Consider the following 19,655-nt stretch of genomic DNA (forward strand, 5'->3'; position numbering starts at 1 on the left):
GTTACACTAAATTAGTTCGGAGCGTTGTGTTGTTGTTGTTTTTTTACCCAGATGGTGTTGTCTTGACACTGAGTCTAAATGTACCATATAATAAGGGCTGTGCAGATATCAGCCGCCTGGCTACAGCGATGTGAACCGTCAATGCAGGGCTCCAGACTAACATTTCCACGAGGGAGAGAGAGCAAGACAGCGCTTAGTTTGGAGACGGTGAAGTCTTGTTTACATGTTCGCCTGGCTCCGAAGAGAGAGAGAGAGTGCGCGCGCGCGACCGGCTCTCTCTCTATCTGCTCGTTCTTTCAGTTAAACATGCACCCAGTTCATCTACATTACTCACCGATCAAATAAGACTTTGGCGGGACAAAAATTCACTTTGGCGGGCGCTAAACAAGTTCAATGCAGGAGAATTCATGCGTGAATTTAAGTGTAGTGTATGACCATGCACTCGCACAAATGCGACCACTCAATTTCACATCATATCTTGCCTCGCAAACATCGTCTAATGTGTCCCTGTAAATAACCTTAACCTTGTCGCCAGGTTTGGAGGAATTTGTCATCGTTATCTCACACAAAAGAGTCAAAAATACTTTATATTAACTGGCTTTCTATTAATGCAGCACAGTGAATGAGCCGTGTTTCCCAGTGGCTTACTGACAGCTTTGACACACAACATGGCGGCGCGCCGCAGAGGATAATGGGTAATTCGAGAAACGGAAACCCATCTATAGACCAACGCTACTTTTGCGTCATCGAAGGGTAACGCCCCTTTTTGGGGGAAAACAAAGGGATTCCCCTGAGAACAGAACTCGCTCGCTCTAGACCTGCAAAGTTTCTTGATAGCAAAAATCGCACAAACATACACTCTCTTTGGACTATTCAGACATCTACCACTATCTCGTGGAATCACCAAGTAAGTAGCCTATTTTTTTTGTCATTAACACACTCACAGTATGACAAACTCATGGACTGTAAAAAATAGTACAAACTAGACGATGAGGCCATGTCAAGAGGAGTCGCTGGTTTACTTGGATCATATTTCACTTGATTTAAGCTATTTACATAGTTTTGTTGTCGACTAGCTATAACTTACTAGTTAGAAAGACGAAGCTGCTAGCAGCTACGTGATTAACGTTAGCTCTCACTAGGCACGCTACCTTGGCTGTTAACTGATTTTACTGTTGAAATAGTGGCAGGCTAGGACTAAAGTGGACTTGGCTGGTTTCTGCTTGTGTCTAGAAAGTGCTAGGACTTTGAAAGTTGTAAAAAGGTTTACAGTGTACAGCAAAATATGTATGGGACCTATGTATGGGGCATGTTTTTCATTGTCTCTACCCCACTTAAGGTACGGACTATTTATGTTTTTAGCCTCTGACATGATTGTTCTGATTACAGTGTTTGAGGGTTTCTTACTAGTAGCCTATAGCTAGTCGACAACAAAACTGTTAATAGCTTAAATCAAGTGAAATATGATCCAAGTAAACCACCGACTCCTCTTGACATGGCCTCATCGTCTAGTTTGTCATACTGTGAGTGTGTTAATGACAAAAAAAAGGGCTAACGTTACTTACTTGGTGATTCCACGAGATAGTGGTAGATGTCTGAATAGTCCATATTTGGCCACTGCGTGGGGTCATTAATCCAGTTTTCGACCATTTCAAAGGGACACCTCTGTAACTCCCTATCCAGTAGCTTCTTTAAATACCGCTCACGGTCCTCGGCCGGCAAAGAGAGTGTATGTTTGTGCCATTTTTGCTATCAAGAAACTTTGCAGGTCTAGAGCGAGCGAGTTCTGTTCTCAGGGGAATCCGTTTGTCTTCCCCCAAAAAGGGGCGTTGCCCTTCGATGACGCAAAAGTAGCGTTGGTCTATGGCCACTTGGCCAGTGCGAACGCAAACAGCAAAACCGAGTTTGGGGGAGAGTAGTTCTTAGAACTGTTTAGAAGTGGACAGTTCCTAGAACTAAGTTCCTGTAACTACTTGGTCGGAAAGCGGCTATAGTTGCATTTTTGTATTGCAATATATTGTGACACGATATATTGTTACACCCCTACTAGCTACTCTACTAACTTGCTACGTGGTGCTAGCTAGGTGGCAAAGCTAGGTCAATGCTAGGATAATAATTAACAATTGCCAATCGAAAACATAATGTAGAAAATAGCTAGGAGTCTTAGATAATGTTATATGTTGAACTTAAACATCATTGGTAATCTGGCTATATTGCTAAATTTATAATTCTCAATTTGTGTTTCATACTTAAGGTTAAGCATTCACAAAACCTTTCTGTGACCCCAACACATCCCTGGATCACAGTCCGAGAGGACGGGACAGTGCTTATGGCTCACTGCACCTGTAAGGCAGGCCTAGGAGAGCTCTTCTGTACTCTGTGTTGGCTGCTGCTGATGTTAGAAACGGGCAGGCTTGCACCGAGAAGCCTTGTGCTTGGGCTCAGACAAGTATGAACTCTGTCAGAGGGGTCCCATATGAAGAGATCTGCAACATCAGTTTCTCTCATAAACAAGAGCCATGTTCAAGCCGTGAAGATCAAGGTCCTGGTTGTCCTGATATCAGACCATCAGATAAAGACTGCCAAGCATTCTTTGAGGCGCTTCATAATAGTGAGTTGCAGGAGTCCAGACCAAAGAAGAGTGCCATCCTCTCTGTCACTGAGGGCCACTCCCACAGGTAAGATGCTCTGCTCCACAGAGACACTGCAAAGCTCTTTTGTGGCTTGCACATAATACTTTACAACTCATCTCAGTTATGACAGGGGAAAACAAAAACATGGGCTAATTATAATGAGTAATTACTACAGGACTAGAATATTTAACTGTACATTTGATCTTTTGTCACTTTAAATAGTCTGACTCTGGACACTATATATTGTCACTTAAAATGTCTTGTTTCTGTTTCTCTCTCACAGGTACATCCCAAAGGTGATGCAACTGGACTTGGCAGCTCCTCTTTCCACATTGTACTCAAGCACCTGGCTGGAGATGGACTTTCCCCTGCTGCTGATTGAGAGTACCAAGGTCTTTGATGATCTACATCTAACGAAGCAACAGGTAAACATTATAAACATTCTCCTTTTAGTTTGACCTACTTCAATTGTATTGGAGTGTAATATCCATAATGATCAGGCTGTTTTGGTACAACTCTTAATATTTCAGTGTATCAGTTCAGGTGAAATAAATGATAAGCCTTTCCATTTTGAAAGTATTCCTATGGATGATTTTCTTGAATGTAATCAGTTTTAGTCAATCTATACACTTCAGTGGTAGTTAATCTCTAAATAGTCATGTGTCACTAACTTTTCCCCAGTGTTTGATAGTTGAGGAGGAGACCAGGGAGCAAAGTAAATCTAGAGTATGGTTTGATCAGAGGGCAGGAAGAGTCACAGCGTCAGTTTTCAGAGAGGCAGCCAGAGCAGGCACACCTGCGTCCTTGATCAAAAGGGTTTGCTGTCCCCGTGCTTCTCGGTTCTCCACTGAGGCAACAAGGTACATCGATAACAGAACAGTTTCATAGGAGAGCTATTCTTAGACCTACTGTGCAAGACAACCATGCATAAAGCAGGATTAGTTGGTCTAGTTTGTTCTAAGGCTTACAGCTTGTATACAATAGTGCTTGCAAGTTTGTGAAGCCGCTGTTTATAAGGCAGTAAATCAATGTTTTTTTAAAAAAAATTGTCATAATGCAACCCCTGGTAAATGATAGACATGTTCACATTTTAATGTGAGAGCTTGTAGAATACAATGTGAGAACTTGCAGAACAAAAATCTGAACTTGTATGTTAAAATTTGCACTTGTAAAAAATATTCACACACGTGATCTGAATTTGAATTCACACAAAGAAAAAAAAACACTGTCAAGAGAGCTTGCATCACGAAGTGGCAAATCTGTGCGCCTCGGCTTTTGCATTACATGTTTGTAGCTGTCATGTTTATGTACATATCAATCCACACATTTGTGAATATTTTTTTTCCTGTGACAGGTGTGTAAACATTTCTACAAGTGCAAATTTTCAAGTTACAAGTACAGATTTTTTGTTCTGCAAGTTCTCACATCGTATTCTACAAGCTCTCACATTTTGCACCATACTGTATTAACCTGCATGCTTACATTCCAGTCTTTGTCAGATGGGGTCAACAAAATGAGGACAGAGCAAGGGAAAGCTATGTTGCTATGATGCAAGACCACCATGAAGACTTCCAGGTGTGGGCATCAGGGTTCATCATCAACCCAGAACTCCCCTGGATTGGAGCATCACCTGATGGTGTGGTAGCCTGCACTTGCCATGGAGATGGCGTTTTAGAGATAAAATGCCCCTTCAAAACCAGGAACTGCTCCCTCACTGAAAGCTGCAAGGATTCCTCATTCTGTCTTGGCATAGGAGAGGATGGGGTCATGTGTGGTGGATTTTTAATAAATAAGATAGTAAACTAATTTTTCTGAATCTAACCTGTGTTAAACTTCTAACCTTAATTCAACTTGTTAAACTTTTAACCTGACTTCTCCTTTGAGTCTAACATTATGACAAACACTTACCTAACTTCCTCCTCTAGGTCTAAAAAAATAACAAACTAAATTTTACTTCTTCTTTTAGGAACAGGTCTTACTAACCTTTTGTTTTTAGCCTGCATTATGTCATGATATATATATTGAGTAATCAACTGACTGTTAACCCTGTACAATGTTTTTTTTGATGATTTTGCATATGCCAGTAACAGAGGGTAAAGAAGGGAGGGGCTTGCTTTATAAATTGAACCAATCATATTGATAGAAGGTGACGATATGTTAGTGATTTTAGTCATGCTGAGTTTATTTTGATGTGTCTGTATTTTTGTCCTATAAAAACCTGATGTATTCTTTTTCTTGAGAGAGATTCTCTGAGAATTGCTCGAGTACTCTCCCGGCCGTAAATAAAGAACTCAGAGGACATTTGCTGAAGTCTGTCTGTCATTTTCTGCTGCGCAGCAGGTGAGATAGTTTAGATAAATAGGTATTTATCAAGTGTTGATTGGAGACGTTAGGGATCGTCGATTGGAGACGGCCCAGGGAGATCGTCGATTGGAGACGGCCCCGGTAGATTTAGGTCAGATGAGATAGGACTTAGTTAGATTTAAGAAAAATCTACGACAATTTTGGCGAGCTGCCAGGAGCCCAAGGACCTCCCTCCGTCGGCGAGGGACTTTCTTTGTTCTGATAATAGAGGAACTTTTATTTTTCATATCATTTGAATTCGTTCTGCCAACTTGCAGCAGATCCTACACCGACGGAGGGACCATCCCGGACGGGCAGAGAAAAAAAAAGAACTTAGGTTGAGGTAAGGACCCACAGACTTCAGTTTTTCTCCTTTTGATGTGTGAAATTGAAATATTGAATTTTCTGTTTTTATCTGAAATCTATAAGAGGGATTTTGGAATGTGTTTCTTGTTTAAATAGTTAAAATTTAAATTCTTCATATCTGTGAAAATCTATAAGAAGGATTTTAAAAGTGAAATTTTAGTATGTAAATACAAAGAGAAAAAGAGGAAAAAAGTAAAATCAAACACTGGCAGGGGCCAGATTTAAAAGGTGTATCCCATTATCCTATGGAGAAGACGAAAGTCGACTAAATTCACCACAACGATATAATTTCTATTTAACAAGATATACGTATGTACGGCGACGTATAGGATTGGGATTAAGTGGCCAGATAGAACAAATAATTGAAGAAGATTCTGCAGTGTTAGCAATTGGGTGCACTAGGGCGTGGCATCAATCTCACCCAGAACCAGAGTTAACAGTAGGGCAAACATCTCTATATTTGATTACCAAGCCAAGCTTTAGACCTTATATAGATAGGGCCACAGGGGAATTGGGATTAATTCCTATTGCTACCATTCTACCAAGATATCCACAGATTTGGGCTTGGAGATATACATCTGATATATACCCAGTGAACTGAAATTATAAGATTGTTCTCTTATACGCAACGAAGAACTTGCTTTTTCCTTGTTTGTATACTGCTGTTTTCTATTAAATTTCTTCTGCCAATTTTTCTGCAATTGAAGAACTGCTTTTGACTAAAAAATGGGGAACTGCTGTGGTAAAGAAAAAAAAAACAGATAAAACTGAAATTCAGGGTCCGTTTAAAGAGTTGATCAGGAAGTGGAATTTGGGAGAGGAGCAAATTGCTCAAATTAAACTGTGGTCTAAATTCACAAAGGGACAGTTTGCTGATTGTGGAACTTTGAGTGTGTCAATTTTAGGAGAGACGCGGCGTCTCCTTGAAAATTTGCCCCCAAAGAAACGAAAGAGGATTGACTGGACACTTTTCCGAAGATGGGAACGGGAGGCAGAGAGACGTTACGAAAGCCAAAAAGAAGGTGAGAAAGCTGCAGATTCTTTGATTGCTTTGCAGACAAAAAAGAGAAAGCAGGAATTGGACTACATGCAGCAGCCGCCCATCAAAAAGCCTCCTCCTTACACTGCGGATGCTGCTAAAGCTGAAGAAGGGGAAATTGACCAGGTGCCAAGAGCTGGAGGCTCTGCAGACCTGCTCCAAGAAAAAGAGGAAGTGGAAACGGAATGTGAGAGTTCGGACGAGGGTGAATGTGGCATCCACAGAGAGGTTAGAAAACTGTTAGATGAAGCGATGACACCTGAGCTAAAAACACCACTCAAAAAAGTGTTTAAAAGTGTTAAAAGAAAAGCAGCTGAAAAACCACCTCTCCCACACTGTCACGACCGGCTCAAAGCCGTGACAAATAAGTGGAGGACTTAATAAAGGTTGGTAAGGTTGCAACAAGTTTTTATTAACATAAGTAAGAAAATAGGTCAAACGGGAAATCAACTACAAAGTAAATAACAATTCCTGTCTGACAAACGATGTTAAAGGGTCAGACAGGACCAAGCTCAAAGTAAATACAAAAGAAAACATATCCAAACCAAACACAAAACAAACAAGAGAAAACAAGTCTCACAACATCTCTCAGCACTGGAGCTCTCCGAAGCACCCTCAACATTCTCAAAGCCTAAGCTTATATACAGGTGAACATCATTCTCCTGATGGCCCTGCACAGGTGTACATCGTTATCCTGATGAGTCTCCCAGCTAGACGCACCAATTGACCAGAGCAGGAATAACGGAGACTCGTCACACACACCCCCTAAAAAGAAGAGCAAATGGTCTTTAGCAAACAACAACTCCCATAATTCACTTTGTCCAAATAGCAATAGTTGGTTCAGCCTGAAATTCTCCCTAATCCCGTCAACTCTCCGTCTTTCAGCAACCCAACGTCTAGGAAGCAAAATTAAGAAAGAAACAGAGAGAGACAAAGTCAGAAAAAATATAAACTTCAAAATATTTAAACCACGTGAACACGGGACAAAGCATCAGCAGTTTCTCTACGCCTTTAATATGGCGTATTTCCAAAGATTAACTCTGAAGAAACAAACACCATCTCATCCAATTGTTTTTTCTTATTTGCCGATGCTCGATAATACTGCTGATGGATTGGAGTTGCATCTTCCACATCAATGTTGTGCACTATTAGACCTGTAGAAGGAGTCTCAGAAAACAATGTAACAATACTCAGCAATCAAGTTAATCAAATCAGTACGCTGTACATTCGTTAGATGACCAAGCCGAAAGTGTAAAGAAATCAATCCTTCCGAATTTAAGACGAGCCTGAAGAACACAATCTCCTGGACAGATTTCACCTTCCTCCCCACCCACCGGAGACAAAACCAATTCAACAGTGTCATTATTGACGGATAAATCTGCAAACATAACAGATTTAATAAAATAATCAGGCATACCAACTTTGTCTTCATTTATCATAAGGTCATCGAAATCTTTAATAACAAGGCTTTAACAAGTTTACGTGACAATCTCATTTTTTTTTTCGATCTGGTTTATCAATCAAATAATTCAGATCAGAAATCTGCCGAGCAACAGTATATGGTCCAACAAACTTAGCCTGAAACGGTGACCCAACAACAGGCAACACCACTAGTACCTGGTCATCAGGTTGAAACGAACGCGACTCTGTTGGACGATCAGAAAGTAGTTTCATTCGACCTTGAGATTTGTGCAGAGATGCCTTCACCAATTGGTTCGCCTCAAAATCACTAACATATGACAAAACATTTTTCAGTGGATCAGATTTTTCCCAGTCAGTTTTTTGTTTTTCAATCAATTCATCACGTGACACTGACAAAATTGAAGGGATTTCTAGAGATTCACTCACCACCTTTTCAGATCCAGGTTTTACCACAACTTGTGATTTACTCATAGATCGTGTTATCACACAAGAAGGTAATACACTTGACGGACAAGTCAAACTCTTATCACTATCTGATTTCAAGATCATCGGGCATGGTGTAACCACTAGATTTGGTGAATCATTCCGCCAGACACGATCACCAGCCAAGTCATTCCCCAGAATTACCTGTACTCCTTCCACAGGCAAGCAAGAACAAACAGCCACTTCCACTTCTCCCTGGATCAACACAGATTGCAAAACAATTTTATGAAGTGGAACAGACATAACATTTAGGCCAATGCCCTTAATCAACACATTACTCCCAGTATAAGAATCAGATGAAAAAGGCAACGCAGACTCTAACACAAAGGTTTCTGCTGATCCGGTATCACGTAGAATATTTACTGGTACAGTTTGTGTGGAATCTACCATTCTAACAGAACCTTTTGTAACGAAAGGCATAAACGCTGAAACACATGGCGAGCAATTTTCTTGCACATTATTCACTGTTGAAACGGTCACAGCCAAAGCCACAGACTTTACAGGAGACAAAGGTGTAGATTTCACTTTAGAATTGTCAGCTTTTGCTTTCAATAACAGGCATTCGTTCTTCCAGTGACCAAATTCATGACAATAATTACACATATCCGCTTTGTCTTTTTCTTCAATAGATCTATGCCACTGTGCATTGGATGAATCATGCATAAACCTGGACAATTTGTTCGAACTTTGCCACGGATCTTTTTTAAAATTCTCTTCACCGGACCTGTAACCAAAAACAGTTTTATGAGAGAATGAAAATTCATCGGCCATGACGGCCGCCTCATACGCAGTGTCAGGTTTGCGCTCGCTAATGTACGTTGCAATACGATCTGAAATGGAACTCTTGAATTGTTCAAGCACCATTAACTCTTTTAAATCGTCAAGTGTTTTTACATCAGAAGCTACACACCACCGATTAAAATACACTGAAATATCGTGCACAAAGTCAACATACGTCTGCTTTTCACTTTTCTTCCAGGACCTAAACCTTTGTCTATAGGCCTCTGGAACCAATTCATAAGCCCTTAACACTGCTGCTTTTACAGCCTGATAATCAGAAGCATCCTCTAAACTAAGGGAAGAATACGCTTCTTGGGCTCTGCCTGTAAATACAGACTGCAGCATGAGCGTTCGCTCTTCATCTGGCCAACGTCGCGCATCCGCAACACGTTCAAACAATAAAAAGAAACGCTCAACCTCGTTTTCATCAAATTTAGGAATTAACTTCATATTTCTCACCGCATCAAACTTGCATGAACTTGAACCACGTTCCGACTCTCCAGTTAAAGGCAGTTTACCATCTCGTATTAAATCCAAACGATAACGCTCAAGTTCAAGTTGTTGCTGTTGCAATTGGATTTTAGAAAACTCAATGCGATTTTGCGCTTCTAACAGCTTTTCTTTCATTTCCGTTTGAATTATCAACAATTGCTTTTGTTGTTCAAATGTTAAATGAGACTGTGTTGATGTTGCGCTGACAAAAGTTAACTGGTCTTCTGAAGACTTAGACTCTAGAATACCACGTTCAATTAACTCTGTCTTTACCAAGGTTTTAACCTGATCCTTTAAACGTTTATCTTGACTCATCAGACTAATTTCGTAGTAATCTGCAAGTTCTATCAATTGATCCTTGGTTAAATCATTTAACAGGCTTTCGGACGGTGCATTAACAAATTCCTGAACGTTGGAGGTCATTTTGACAAATGTATGGTTACTAAATCAAATTTTCAAAAATATTTTAGAGACAGAAGTTGGAACAAGCAATTCCCTCTAACTAATATTGAAATTACCTAAACTCATCCCTATTCTTCATACAGTTACTTGCAGCGGGTTTTTATACACTGTAAACCAGTGCTTGCAATAGCAACCAATTTACAAGACACTACTACAAACACGGACGTGTTCCCGAGACAAATGCTCTAACTGCTTTCACCGTACAAAAATAATAAACTAAAATAAAAAAGACCGGAACATCCTGTTAAGGATATCCCGCTAAACCTACACAGGGAAAAGCCTATTCCAAAACTACCATCTCCTCAAATATACAAACAGTAGACCATACTTACCAAAACTCCCGTAAAAACAAAACAAAACAAAAAACAGCCAAAACAACCCAACCAACCACTAAAAATCCTCCACAGATTTTTACTTAACGAATATTATTGGGGCGAAAAAATATTTCTAATGAATTAATCATCAATTTAACAAAAATGAACTATTTAAACAAATAATGAATCTCCAAATATATCACTAAACAAAACCGCGGACGAACGTGCAAATTTCTCTTACCAAACCAAATTGTCAGCTACCAAACAAATTGGACACATATTTATCACTCAAACAAAGCGTCCATATTTATCACACTAACAAACTACAAACAAATCTTTATCAAATAACAATTGGCTGGACGAGCCCCCATATTTGTCACGACCGGCTCAAAGCCGTGACAAATAAGTGGAGGACTTAATAAAGGTTGGTAAGGTTGCAACAAGTTTTTATTAACATAAGTAAGAAAATAGGTAAAACGGGAAATCAACTACAAAGTAAGTAACAATTCCTGTCTGACAAACGATGTTAAAGGGTCAGACAGGACCAAGCTCAAAGTAAATACAAAAGAAAACATATCCAAACCAAACACAAAACAAACAAGAGAAAACAAGTCTCACAACGTCTCTCAGCACTGGAGCTCTCCGAAGCACACCCAACATTCTCAAAGCCTAAGCTTATATACAGGTGAACATCATTCTCCTGATGGCCCTGCACAGGTGTACATCGTTATCCTGATGAGTCTCCCAGCTAGACGCACCAATTGACCAGAGCAGGAATAACGGAGACTCGTCACACACACCCAATGAAAACTCGGGCAATCTCCGTGATTGAGGGAAAACCCAAAGTAGCTTGTAATATGCCTATGCTTCAGTTTCCAGGTGCGGACGGCCCTGTGTGGCTGGAACGACCATGGGATCTGGAGGAACTACGGAATGTGACAGCTGCCCTTCCAAATCCAGAAAAGGGAGTAGAACGTTTTATAGTCGCAGTAACAAATGTTGATGTGACTTATAAACCAACAGGTCGAGACTGGGCTGCCATTTTCAGTGGAAAACTGGGGCTAAAATGGGCTGAAATTCGTGGAGTTGCTCCAGGGGCTGTGTTCAACCCCGCCCTGCAGCGCCTGGATGAAGGAGGAACTGACAACACTGGAGTTCTGAAACATCACTTTGTCAACGGCCTCCTTCCAAACATTCAGGGAGCTGTGCGACTGACCTGCATTGCGTGGGAAGCACAGGATTTGGAAGTGGTGATGCAACACGCGAAGCATGCTGAACAGAATGATGAAAAGAAGAACACAGAAAAGGAGAATAAATTGCAGACTGCCCAGTATATGTTTTACCAAACTCAGTCCAACAACCAAAGGCCAAGAAACAACAATCAACTGCCAGGAAATGGAAGGTGGAATCAATGGCAAGAGAGAGGGCGTGGCCGAGCTAAGTCTGCGGACATGTGTAGAAACTGTGGCCAAAGAGGACACTGGGCTAAAGAATGTCCAAACAACTTTCCACAACAACAACGTCACCCACAACAGCAGTACTCAAGTTACTACCCACAGCAACAGCAACAGCAGAGCTATCCGCCAAGAAAGCAGAACTACAGAGAGCAGAGTGCTTCCTCATTTCACCCGCCCCCACCTGCGCCGTACAGGACTGCATAGGATAAGGAGGGAGACACTCAAACAGCATCTCAACTGATACAACTGACTAAAGACCCAAATTCGAACCCAATGATGACAATATCTGTACAAGGACTTTCAGTTTCATTTTTAATTGATACTGGAGCCATTTTTTCAACTCTCACGACAAAGACCGCATCCAGGTTTGACAAATTGCCACTTTCTGATCAAACTCGTACAACGTATGGTATATCAGGTTTAGCACAAATTGATAAATTGTCAATGCCATTAACAGTGGTAGATGGGAATAAAACATGTACACACCAATTTTTGATTTCTGAAACATGCCCTTTAAATTTATTAGGTAGAGATTTAATGTCTAAATTAGAAATGACAATTGATATTTCATTGGAAGGGATAACGGTGACTCCAAAGAATGGAATTTTTGCTCAATTGTCACAAAATTGGTATTATAACTGGGCTATAACTCCTGCATTTGACCCATATTCAGAGTATGAGTTTTTACCAGCAGACCATGAAAAGCCATCTCATTTCCACTGTACCTCGTGGTTTGTGGGCCCCGAGAGAAATAGTGAGTATGAGGAGAAATGGTTTAATGAGCAGCTGGGTGAGAAATTAACTCTTGAATACCTGCTAATATCACAGCATTTCTCTGCATTTACTGTAAAGCTAACGCACTCTCAATCTGCTTTATTCCAACAGTTGCAAGTCCAGCCTCATGTCTCAGTGGGGAAGAAGGGAAAAAGTTCTTGGGCGGAAGTAGGAGTGTGGCTCACAGAGCAAGTGGAGAAAGGGGGCTGGACTTGGCAAGATGATGGGTATTATCAAAATAATGCCGGGGTAAGAGCGTATCCAACAATGCAGACAGTGACAGTTCACAGATTGTGCAGTGAGGAGAGAAAATTTATTCCTGATACAATTGATAACAATTTTGATTTATTATCAGGAATTCCAGAAACCCTTTGGGCTAAAGATAAATTTGATATTGGTCGGATAAAGAATGCAATGCCTCTCGTTATCACACCAATGACTCAACATAGGCCATTTAGGCCTCAATATCCTCTCAGCAAAGAAGCTGTAGAGGGAATTTCAAAGGTACACGCTGCGCTTGTTGAAAAAGGTGCTATTGTACCTTGTCAAAATTCACCAATAAATTCACCCATACTCCCTGTAAGGAAGGCATCGGGTGAATGGCGCTTTGTTCAGGATTTGCGATTGGTGAATGCGGCTGTTCAACCGCGTTCACCAATAGTACCTAATCCATCGACAATTTTATCTGAAATACCAAACAATGCTACCCATTTTACTGTGATCGATTTGGCAAACGCATTCTTTTCAATCCCAGTACATCCAGATAGTCAATATTGGCTGGCGTTCATATTCAAAAATAGACGCTGGACCTGGACTGTGATGCCGCAGGGCTACACAGAATCTCCGACCGTTTTTACAGAAGAACTTTCTAGAAATTTGGAAAGTTTCGTCCCACCAAAGGGGAGTACATTAATTCAGTATGTTGATGATCTATTGATCTGTTCTCCAGACAAAGCCTCCTGTGAATGTGACACATATGCATTGTTGAATTTCTTGTCACAAAATGGACATAAAGTGTCTAAAAATAAGTTGCAGTTAGTAAAAGAGGAAGTGAGATATCTTGGCCACCTTATCTCAGCAAATGGCCGAGCTTTAGGCCTAGATCGAATTGAGGCGATCAGGAAAATTCCGAAACCAATTACAAAATCACAAATGACGTCATTCTTAGGGGTAACGGGATACTGTAGGCCATGGATCCAAGATTATGCTGAGATCTCGAACCCTCTCCTCATGGCAGCACATGAGGTTCAAAAAATGACTGATCCAGTTACCTGGACAGATGAACGTAAAATTGCATTTGAGAGACTAAAGTTATCACTTACCACCGCGCCTAGCCTAGGGTTGGCTGATTATACAAAAGTGTTTGAATTATTCGTATCTGAAAAAAAGGGGTTCATGTCCGCCATCCTAACACAACCTCACGGTGACCGTCGACGTCCAATTGCATACTATTCGAAAAGATTAGACACTGTTGCACAGGGAATGCCACAGTGCCTACGGTCCGTAGCCTCTGCAGTCGAAGCAGTGTTGGCATGTTCAGATTTGGTGGCTTTCCATCAATTAACAGTGTATGTTCCCCATGCGGTACATGCTTTGTTAATGCAGTCAAGGACAGCTCATCTCACTGCTGCACGTTCACTGCATTGGCAAAATGTCCTGCTCACAATGTCAAATGTTACATTGAAAAGGTGCACTGTATTGAATCCATCTACGCTGCTGCCAACTGAAGAAGATGGGGAACCCCATGATTGCACGCAGGTAGTAGAAATAATGACTAAACCACGGCTTGATTTATTAGACACACCATTATCAAATCCTGAATTGGTTTATTATGTGGACGGATCGTGTCTCCGAAATCCACATACAGGATTGCTTTCAACTGCATATGCTATTTGCACAAAATTTGAGATAGTTGAGACTGAATGCTTGCCACAGAATCATTCGGCTCAGGCAGCAGAACTTGCAGCACTCGCACGCGCATGTGAATTGGCCAGGGGTCACTCAGTCAATATATATACCGACTCACGTTATGCATTTGGTGTATGTCATGACCATGGGGCAGTTTGGAAAAATCGAGGTTTCCTCACTGCGAACGGGAAACCGGTGGCACATTCAAAATTGATTGATAAATTGCTTGAGAATTTGTTAATGCCTAAAGAAATTGCTATTTGCAAATGTGCAGCACATATGAGAACCGGTGATGAAGTATCAAAAGGAAATAATTTTGCTGACTCAGTAGCAAAAAACACAGCGCTGACTGGATGTAGACTGACTGACTTTATAGGTTTTGCATCCCTTTCTACCGATAGCACACAATTACCACCGACATTAAATGAAATTCAGAGATTGGGTACTAACCGGGAATTAAAAACCTGGTCAGAGAGGGGTGTAAAAGACGACAAAGGTGTCTGGAAAGATACCAAAACAAACAAACCATTTCTACCTAAACAACTGTATCCTAATTTTGCAAATTGGGCTCATGGGTTAGACCATGCCTCAAAATTGGCTATGAATGATCTGATAAGTACATCCTGGGTGGCTCCAGGATTTACATCAGTGGCAGAAAGATTCTGCCGAAATTGCCATATCTGCGCTGCGAATAATGTGGGAAGACAGAGTAAAAAAGCTATTTACTCTGCCCATCCCACACCCAATCTTCCTTTCCAGCATCTACAAATGGATTTCATCGAGTTGACACCATGTCAAGGGTTTAAATATTGTCTTGTGATTGTTGATATGTTTTCAAAGTGGGTTGAGTGTTTCCCTAGTAGAAAAGCTAATGCTGCGGCTGTAGCAAAAGCTCTAGTAAGAGAGGTAATTCCCAGATGGGGAGTACCTGAGAAATTGTCTAGTGACAATGGAACTCATTTTGTAAATAAAGTAATAACTGAATTGGCAAGGGGACTACGAATAAATTTGAGACGACATTGCTCCTATAGACCACAAAGTGCTGGAACTGTAGAGAAAGCTAATCAAACGATAAAAAACAAATTGTGTAAAGTAATGGCCGAAACTGGAATGACGTGGGTTCAAGCCCTGCCCATAGTTTTAATGGCCATGAGAGCCCGAAAAGGGGCAAGAACAACCCTCAGCCCACATGAAATTCTTACAGGTCGGCCCATGAGAGTAGGAATTGAACCTCCTCCCCAGGAGGGTTTGGCGGGGGTGGATGAGCAAATGAGAAAGTATATACTGTCCCTAACAAGAACCATTAAAACAATTCATTCACAGGTCAAGGCTGCCTTACCGGTTCCAGGTACAGAGCCGCAGCACTCTTACGAGCCAGGACAGTGGGTCTGGATCAAGGACCACAGACGTAAAGCGTGGAACAACCCAAGGTGGCTGGGTCCATATGAAATCATTCTAACAACAAATACAGCAATCAAGGTTGCCGAGCGTGACACCTGGGTTCACGTATCACATTGTAAGCCCCACCAACCCCCATCCAGTGGAAAGTAGGGGAAAAAAAGGGCGTACTGGTGACGTACCTCCTCTACCGACGAGGGAAGACCTTGCTACGGCTCGCAAAGAGTCATCGAGGTGAAAATGGAACGATTCAGACATCTGTGGGGCCAACGGGACGACCAGCGCACCTGGAGCGAATGTGGTTTGACAGAATGTTTAAGTATAGAATATGTGTTGGTGTATTCATAAGTGTGTTGATTTTGATCATATTGCTGTTTCTGTTTGAATTTCCTCCAGGAGGTGTTCAGGATAGAAAGGAAAGAGAAGTGCCTGTTCATCATGACTACTCATCTGACACCGACAAAAATCACTATGGGTTAAATTTGTTCTGGAAGTATGCTAATTACACAGCTAAAAAACTTGCACCTAACAAAGATTGTTATGTTTGTGCTCATGCCTCCTTTTCTGCCGCGTATCCGTATCCTCTGTTGCCAGAGCCAGTAGAGGGTCACCAACTGAAGTGTATTCTGTCTCACGTTGCTGGGCCGGGGTCAGAATGTTCCCGGAAAATTTTCCGTAAAAGATTTCCCCCTGAGTGTGATAATGTAACTATCCCGGCACCGGTTCTTTCTCTCTCTACTGAGGGGAAGAAGAAGGTCTGGCCTTTGCCAGAGCAGAAATTTAAAGAGTGTTACAGGTCACGAAAGGGAAATAAATTTATGGGGATGCTTGAGGGATGTGAAACAATCCACAATGTTAGCTGTTATGATCCCACAGGTAAGAGTGACCACCTTGCAGGGGGGGCTTACGTCCTATTGGACTACTACTGGTTGTGCGGTCATACAGCATATCCCAGTCTGCCTGTTTCATGGCATGGTCTCTGTGCTTTAGTTCGGCTCAGAGCGAGAATTAGAGTTGGCTATGTGGGAACGAAAAAAAGAGGAACAAGGGCTTTGAAGAAAAAAGAAGATGACACTTGGTGGAGACATGACATTTCTGACATCCCTGAAGAAAGCCGTGTAATTGCCAGAACATCTCAGTTCTGGAAGGCTTTCCTGATCCATAATGCTGTAACTGACTCAATGAATTGGATTAATAGAATCCATTATGAATTATATCGATTTGCAAATGACACCCAATTGGCTTTAGAATTATTAAAAAATGAAGTGGGGGCCCTCAGACAAATGACTCTGGAAAACAGAATGGTATTGGATACAATTCTTGCGGACGAGAGAGGTGTCTGTGTTAAAATTGGAAAAGAATGTTATACTTTCATTCCAGCTTATGATGCGGATGGGGGTACCATCTCAAAGGTGCTAGACGATATGACAAAGGTGCGGAATGATTTGTGGCAGGATGAACAGGCAAAGAATAAAGCAATGGAATGGGGATTAGATTGGGTTGCTGATGCCTTCCGCAATGCTTTTGGTAATATCTTCGGACCCATACTTAAGCTTTTGTTACCAGTAATTGCTACCTTGTTTATTGCAGTAATTATGATTGGATGTTTGATCAAATGTATCCGAGCTTGTCTGAGGAAATTTATCAGGAGCATTGTCTGGGGAGGCATTGGGAGAGAAAATAGTGAGGAAGAAGAAGAAGAATCCTACTATGAGCGGTTGCACCCGGTCAGATTGTGGTTGCCTGTGGCCTACAGGTTGCGTCCAATCGAGCGACCAGAGAGTCAGTACCGTAATATTCTTGTTGCACCTGATCAGCCAAATGCAGCTGTAGCCGAGCGGCCAATCAGAGAACCAATACCATAATGTTCTTTTACATTAAACAATCCAGATATTTGGTCGTTGTGGAAATTACGACCAGAGAGGGGAATCTGTGGTGGATTTTTAATAAATAAGATAGTAAACTAATTTTTCTGAATCTAACCTGTGTTAAACTTCTAACCTTAATTCAACTTGTTAAACTTTTAACCTGACTTCTCCTTTGAGTCTAACATTATGACAAACACTTACCTAACTTCCTCCTCTAGGTCTAAAAAAATAACAAACTAAATTTTACTTCTTCTTTTAGGAACAGGTCTTACTAACCTTTTGTTTTTAGCCTGCATTATGTCATGATATATATATTGAGTAATCAACTGACTGTTAACCCTGTACAATGTTTTTTTTGATGATTTTGCATATGCCAGTAACAGAGGGTAAAGAAGGGAGGGGCTTGCTTTATAAATTGAACCAATCATATTGATAGAAGGTGACGATATGTTAGTGATTTTAGTCATGCTGAGTTTATTTTGATGTGTCTGTATTTTTGTCCTATAAAAACCATGTATTCTTTTTCTTGAGAGAGATTCTCTGAGAATTGCTCGAGTACTCTCCCGGCCGTAAATAAAGAACTCAGAGGACATTTGCTGAAGTCTGTCTGTCATTTTCTGCTGCGCAGCAGGTGAGATAGTTTAGATAAATAGGTATTTATCAAGTGTTGATTGGAGACGTTAGGGATCGTCGATTGGAGACGGCCCAGGGAGATCGTCGATTGGAGACGGCCCCGGTAGATTTAGGTCAGATGAGATAGGACTTAGTTAGATTTAAGAAAAATCTACGACACATGGCACTGAGACATTTCCACAAGTACATGTATCAAGTGCAGGCACAAATGCACATTGCAGAGGTGAGTTACTGTGACTTCATGGTGTGGACACCACAGGAAGTTTTCACCCAGCGAATTCTATATGATCCTGTCTTCTTCCACGATGCTTATGGCAAAGTGGTGAATTTCATCAAGACTGGAGCGCTCCCTGAGCTGCTGGGGAAATGGTATACAGCACCACGCCTTACTCCCATATACACCACAGCCACAAAACAGCCTGAAGAGGGATGCTACTGTGGTCAACCTGCAAGCACAGATGTCATCATTTGCACATCTGGAAATTGTAGGCGAAAGCACTTTCACAAGACCTGCCTTAAGCTGACCAGGGTGCCTAAGACATGGAAATGTGTGGAGTGCAGAAAACAAGTTTAGTATTACCAGTCTTAAATATTAGAAGTGTGTGTGTGTGTATGTATATATATGTATGTATAATATATATGTAATGTGTATATATATGTATATATTTATGTGTGTATATATATATATATATATGTGTGTGTGTGTGTGTGTGTGTGTGTGTGTGTGTGTGTGTGTGTATATATGAGTATTTGTATTTTGTTACATTACAACACTGCCTAATAGAATGTGATGGAAAATGTATAAATTGCACATGTATTGTTACTGCAATGTGACCATGTACAATAAACATCACTAAAGTGTTGTAACTGAATGAATAACAATTTATTTCAAAAGTAATTTCAGCCAATATCAATATATACACATTTGTGATAGTCTACTTGTTTTAGAAACAAGTAAACAAGACAAACACAAAACAATTTTACATGAAACTCTTAAGTAACTAAGTAACAGCCTTGTATAAAAAACAAAGATCCAAATATATATTACATTTATACACAATTGTTTAGCATTGTGACACTAAGGAAAACAATGTTACTGACACCCATGCTATTGCGAGGGCACAACAGATTGGCAGATGTTGCACAGAGCACAGCACACTCTGACCTTCTTCTCCAGAGATGTCCGCTCTCCTGGAGTTGCAGTCAGGCAGAGAGAAATGGGTATTGTGCTTTGTAAAATTGTGTACTTATTCCTCACAAGACCAATCACTCGTTCAACATGA

The 19,655-nt window shown here is 41.0% G+C and overlaps 1 protein-coding gene across 1 annotated transcript; it reads left to right on the top strand.

Annotated features, from left to right (window-relative positions):
• Positions 1-2,451: 2,451 nt before the first annotated feature.
• On the top strand, positions 2,452-18,317 carry LOC311087557 (uncharacterized protein; the record flags this gene model as incomplete). Its single annotated transcript, XM_084120881.1, has 7 exons — positions 2,452-2,678; positions 2,917-3,058; positions 3,315-3,493; positions 4,133-4,274; positions 6,248-6,364; positions 11,207-12,156; positions 12,465-18,317. 6 exons carry the CDS (start codon positions 2,452-2,454, stop codon positions 11,993-11,995), a joined length of 1,596 nt encoding a protein of 531 aa, XP_083977007.1. The 3' UTR covers positions 11,996-12,156; positions 12,465-18,317.
• Between the last annotated feature and the right edge of the window lie 1,338 nt (positions 18,318-19,655).

Source organism: Abramis brama, assembly GCF_963993115.1.
Source record: "Abramis brama genome assembly, chromosome: 7".
Classification (NCBI taxonomy): Eukaryota; Metazoa; Chordata; class Actinopteri; order Cypriniformes; family Leuciscidae; genus Abramis; species Abramis brama.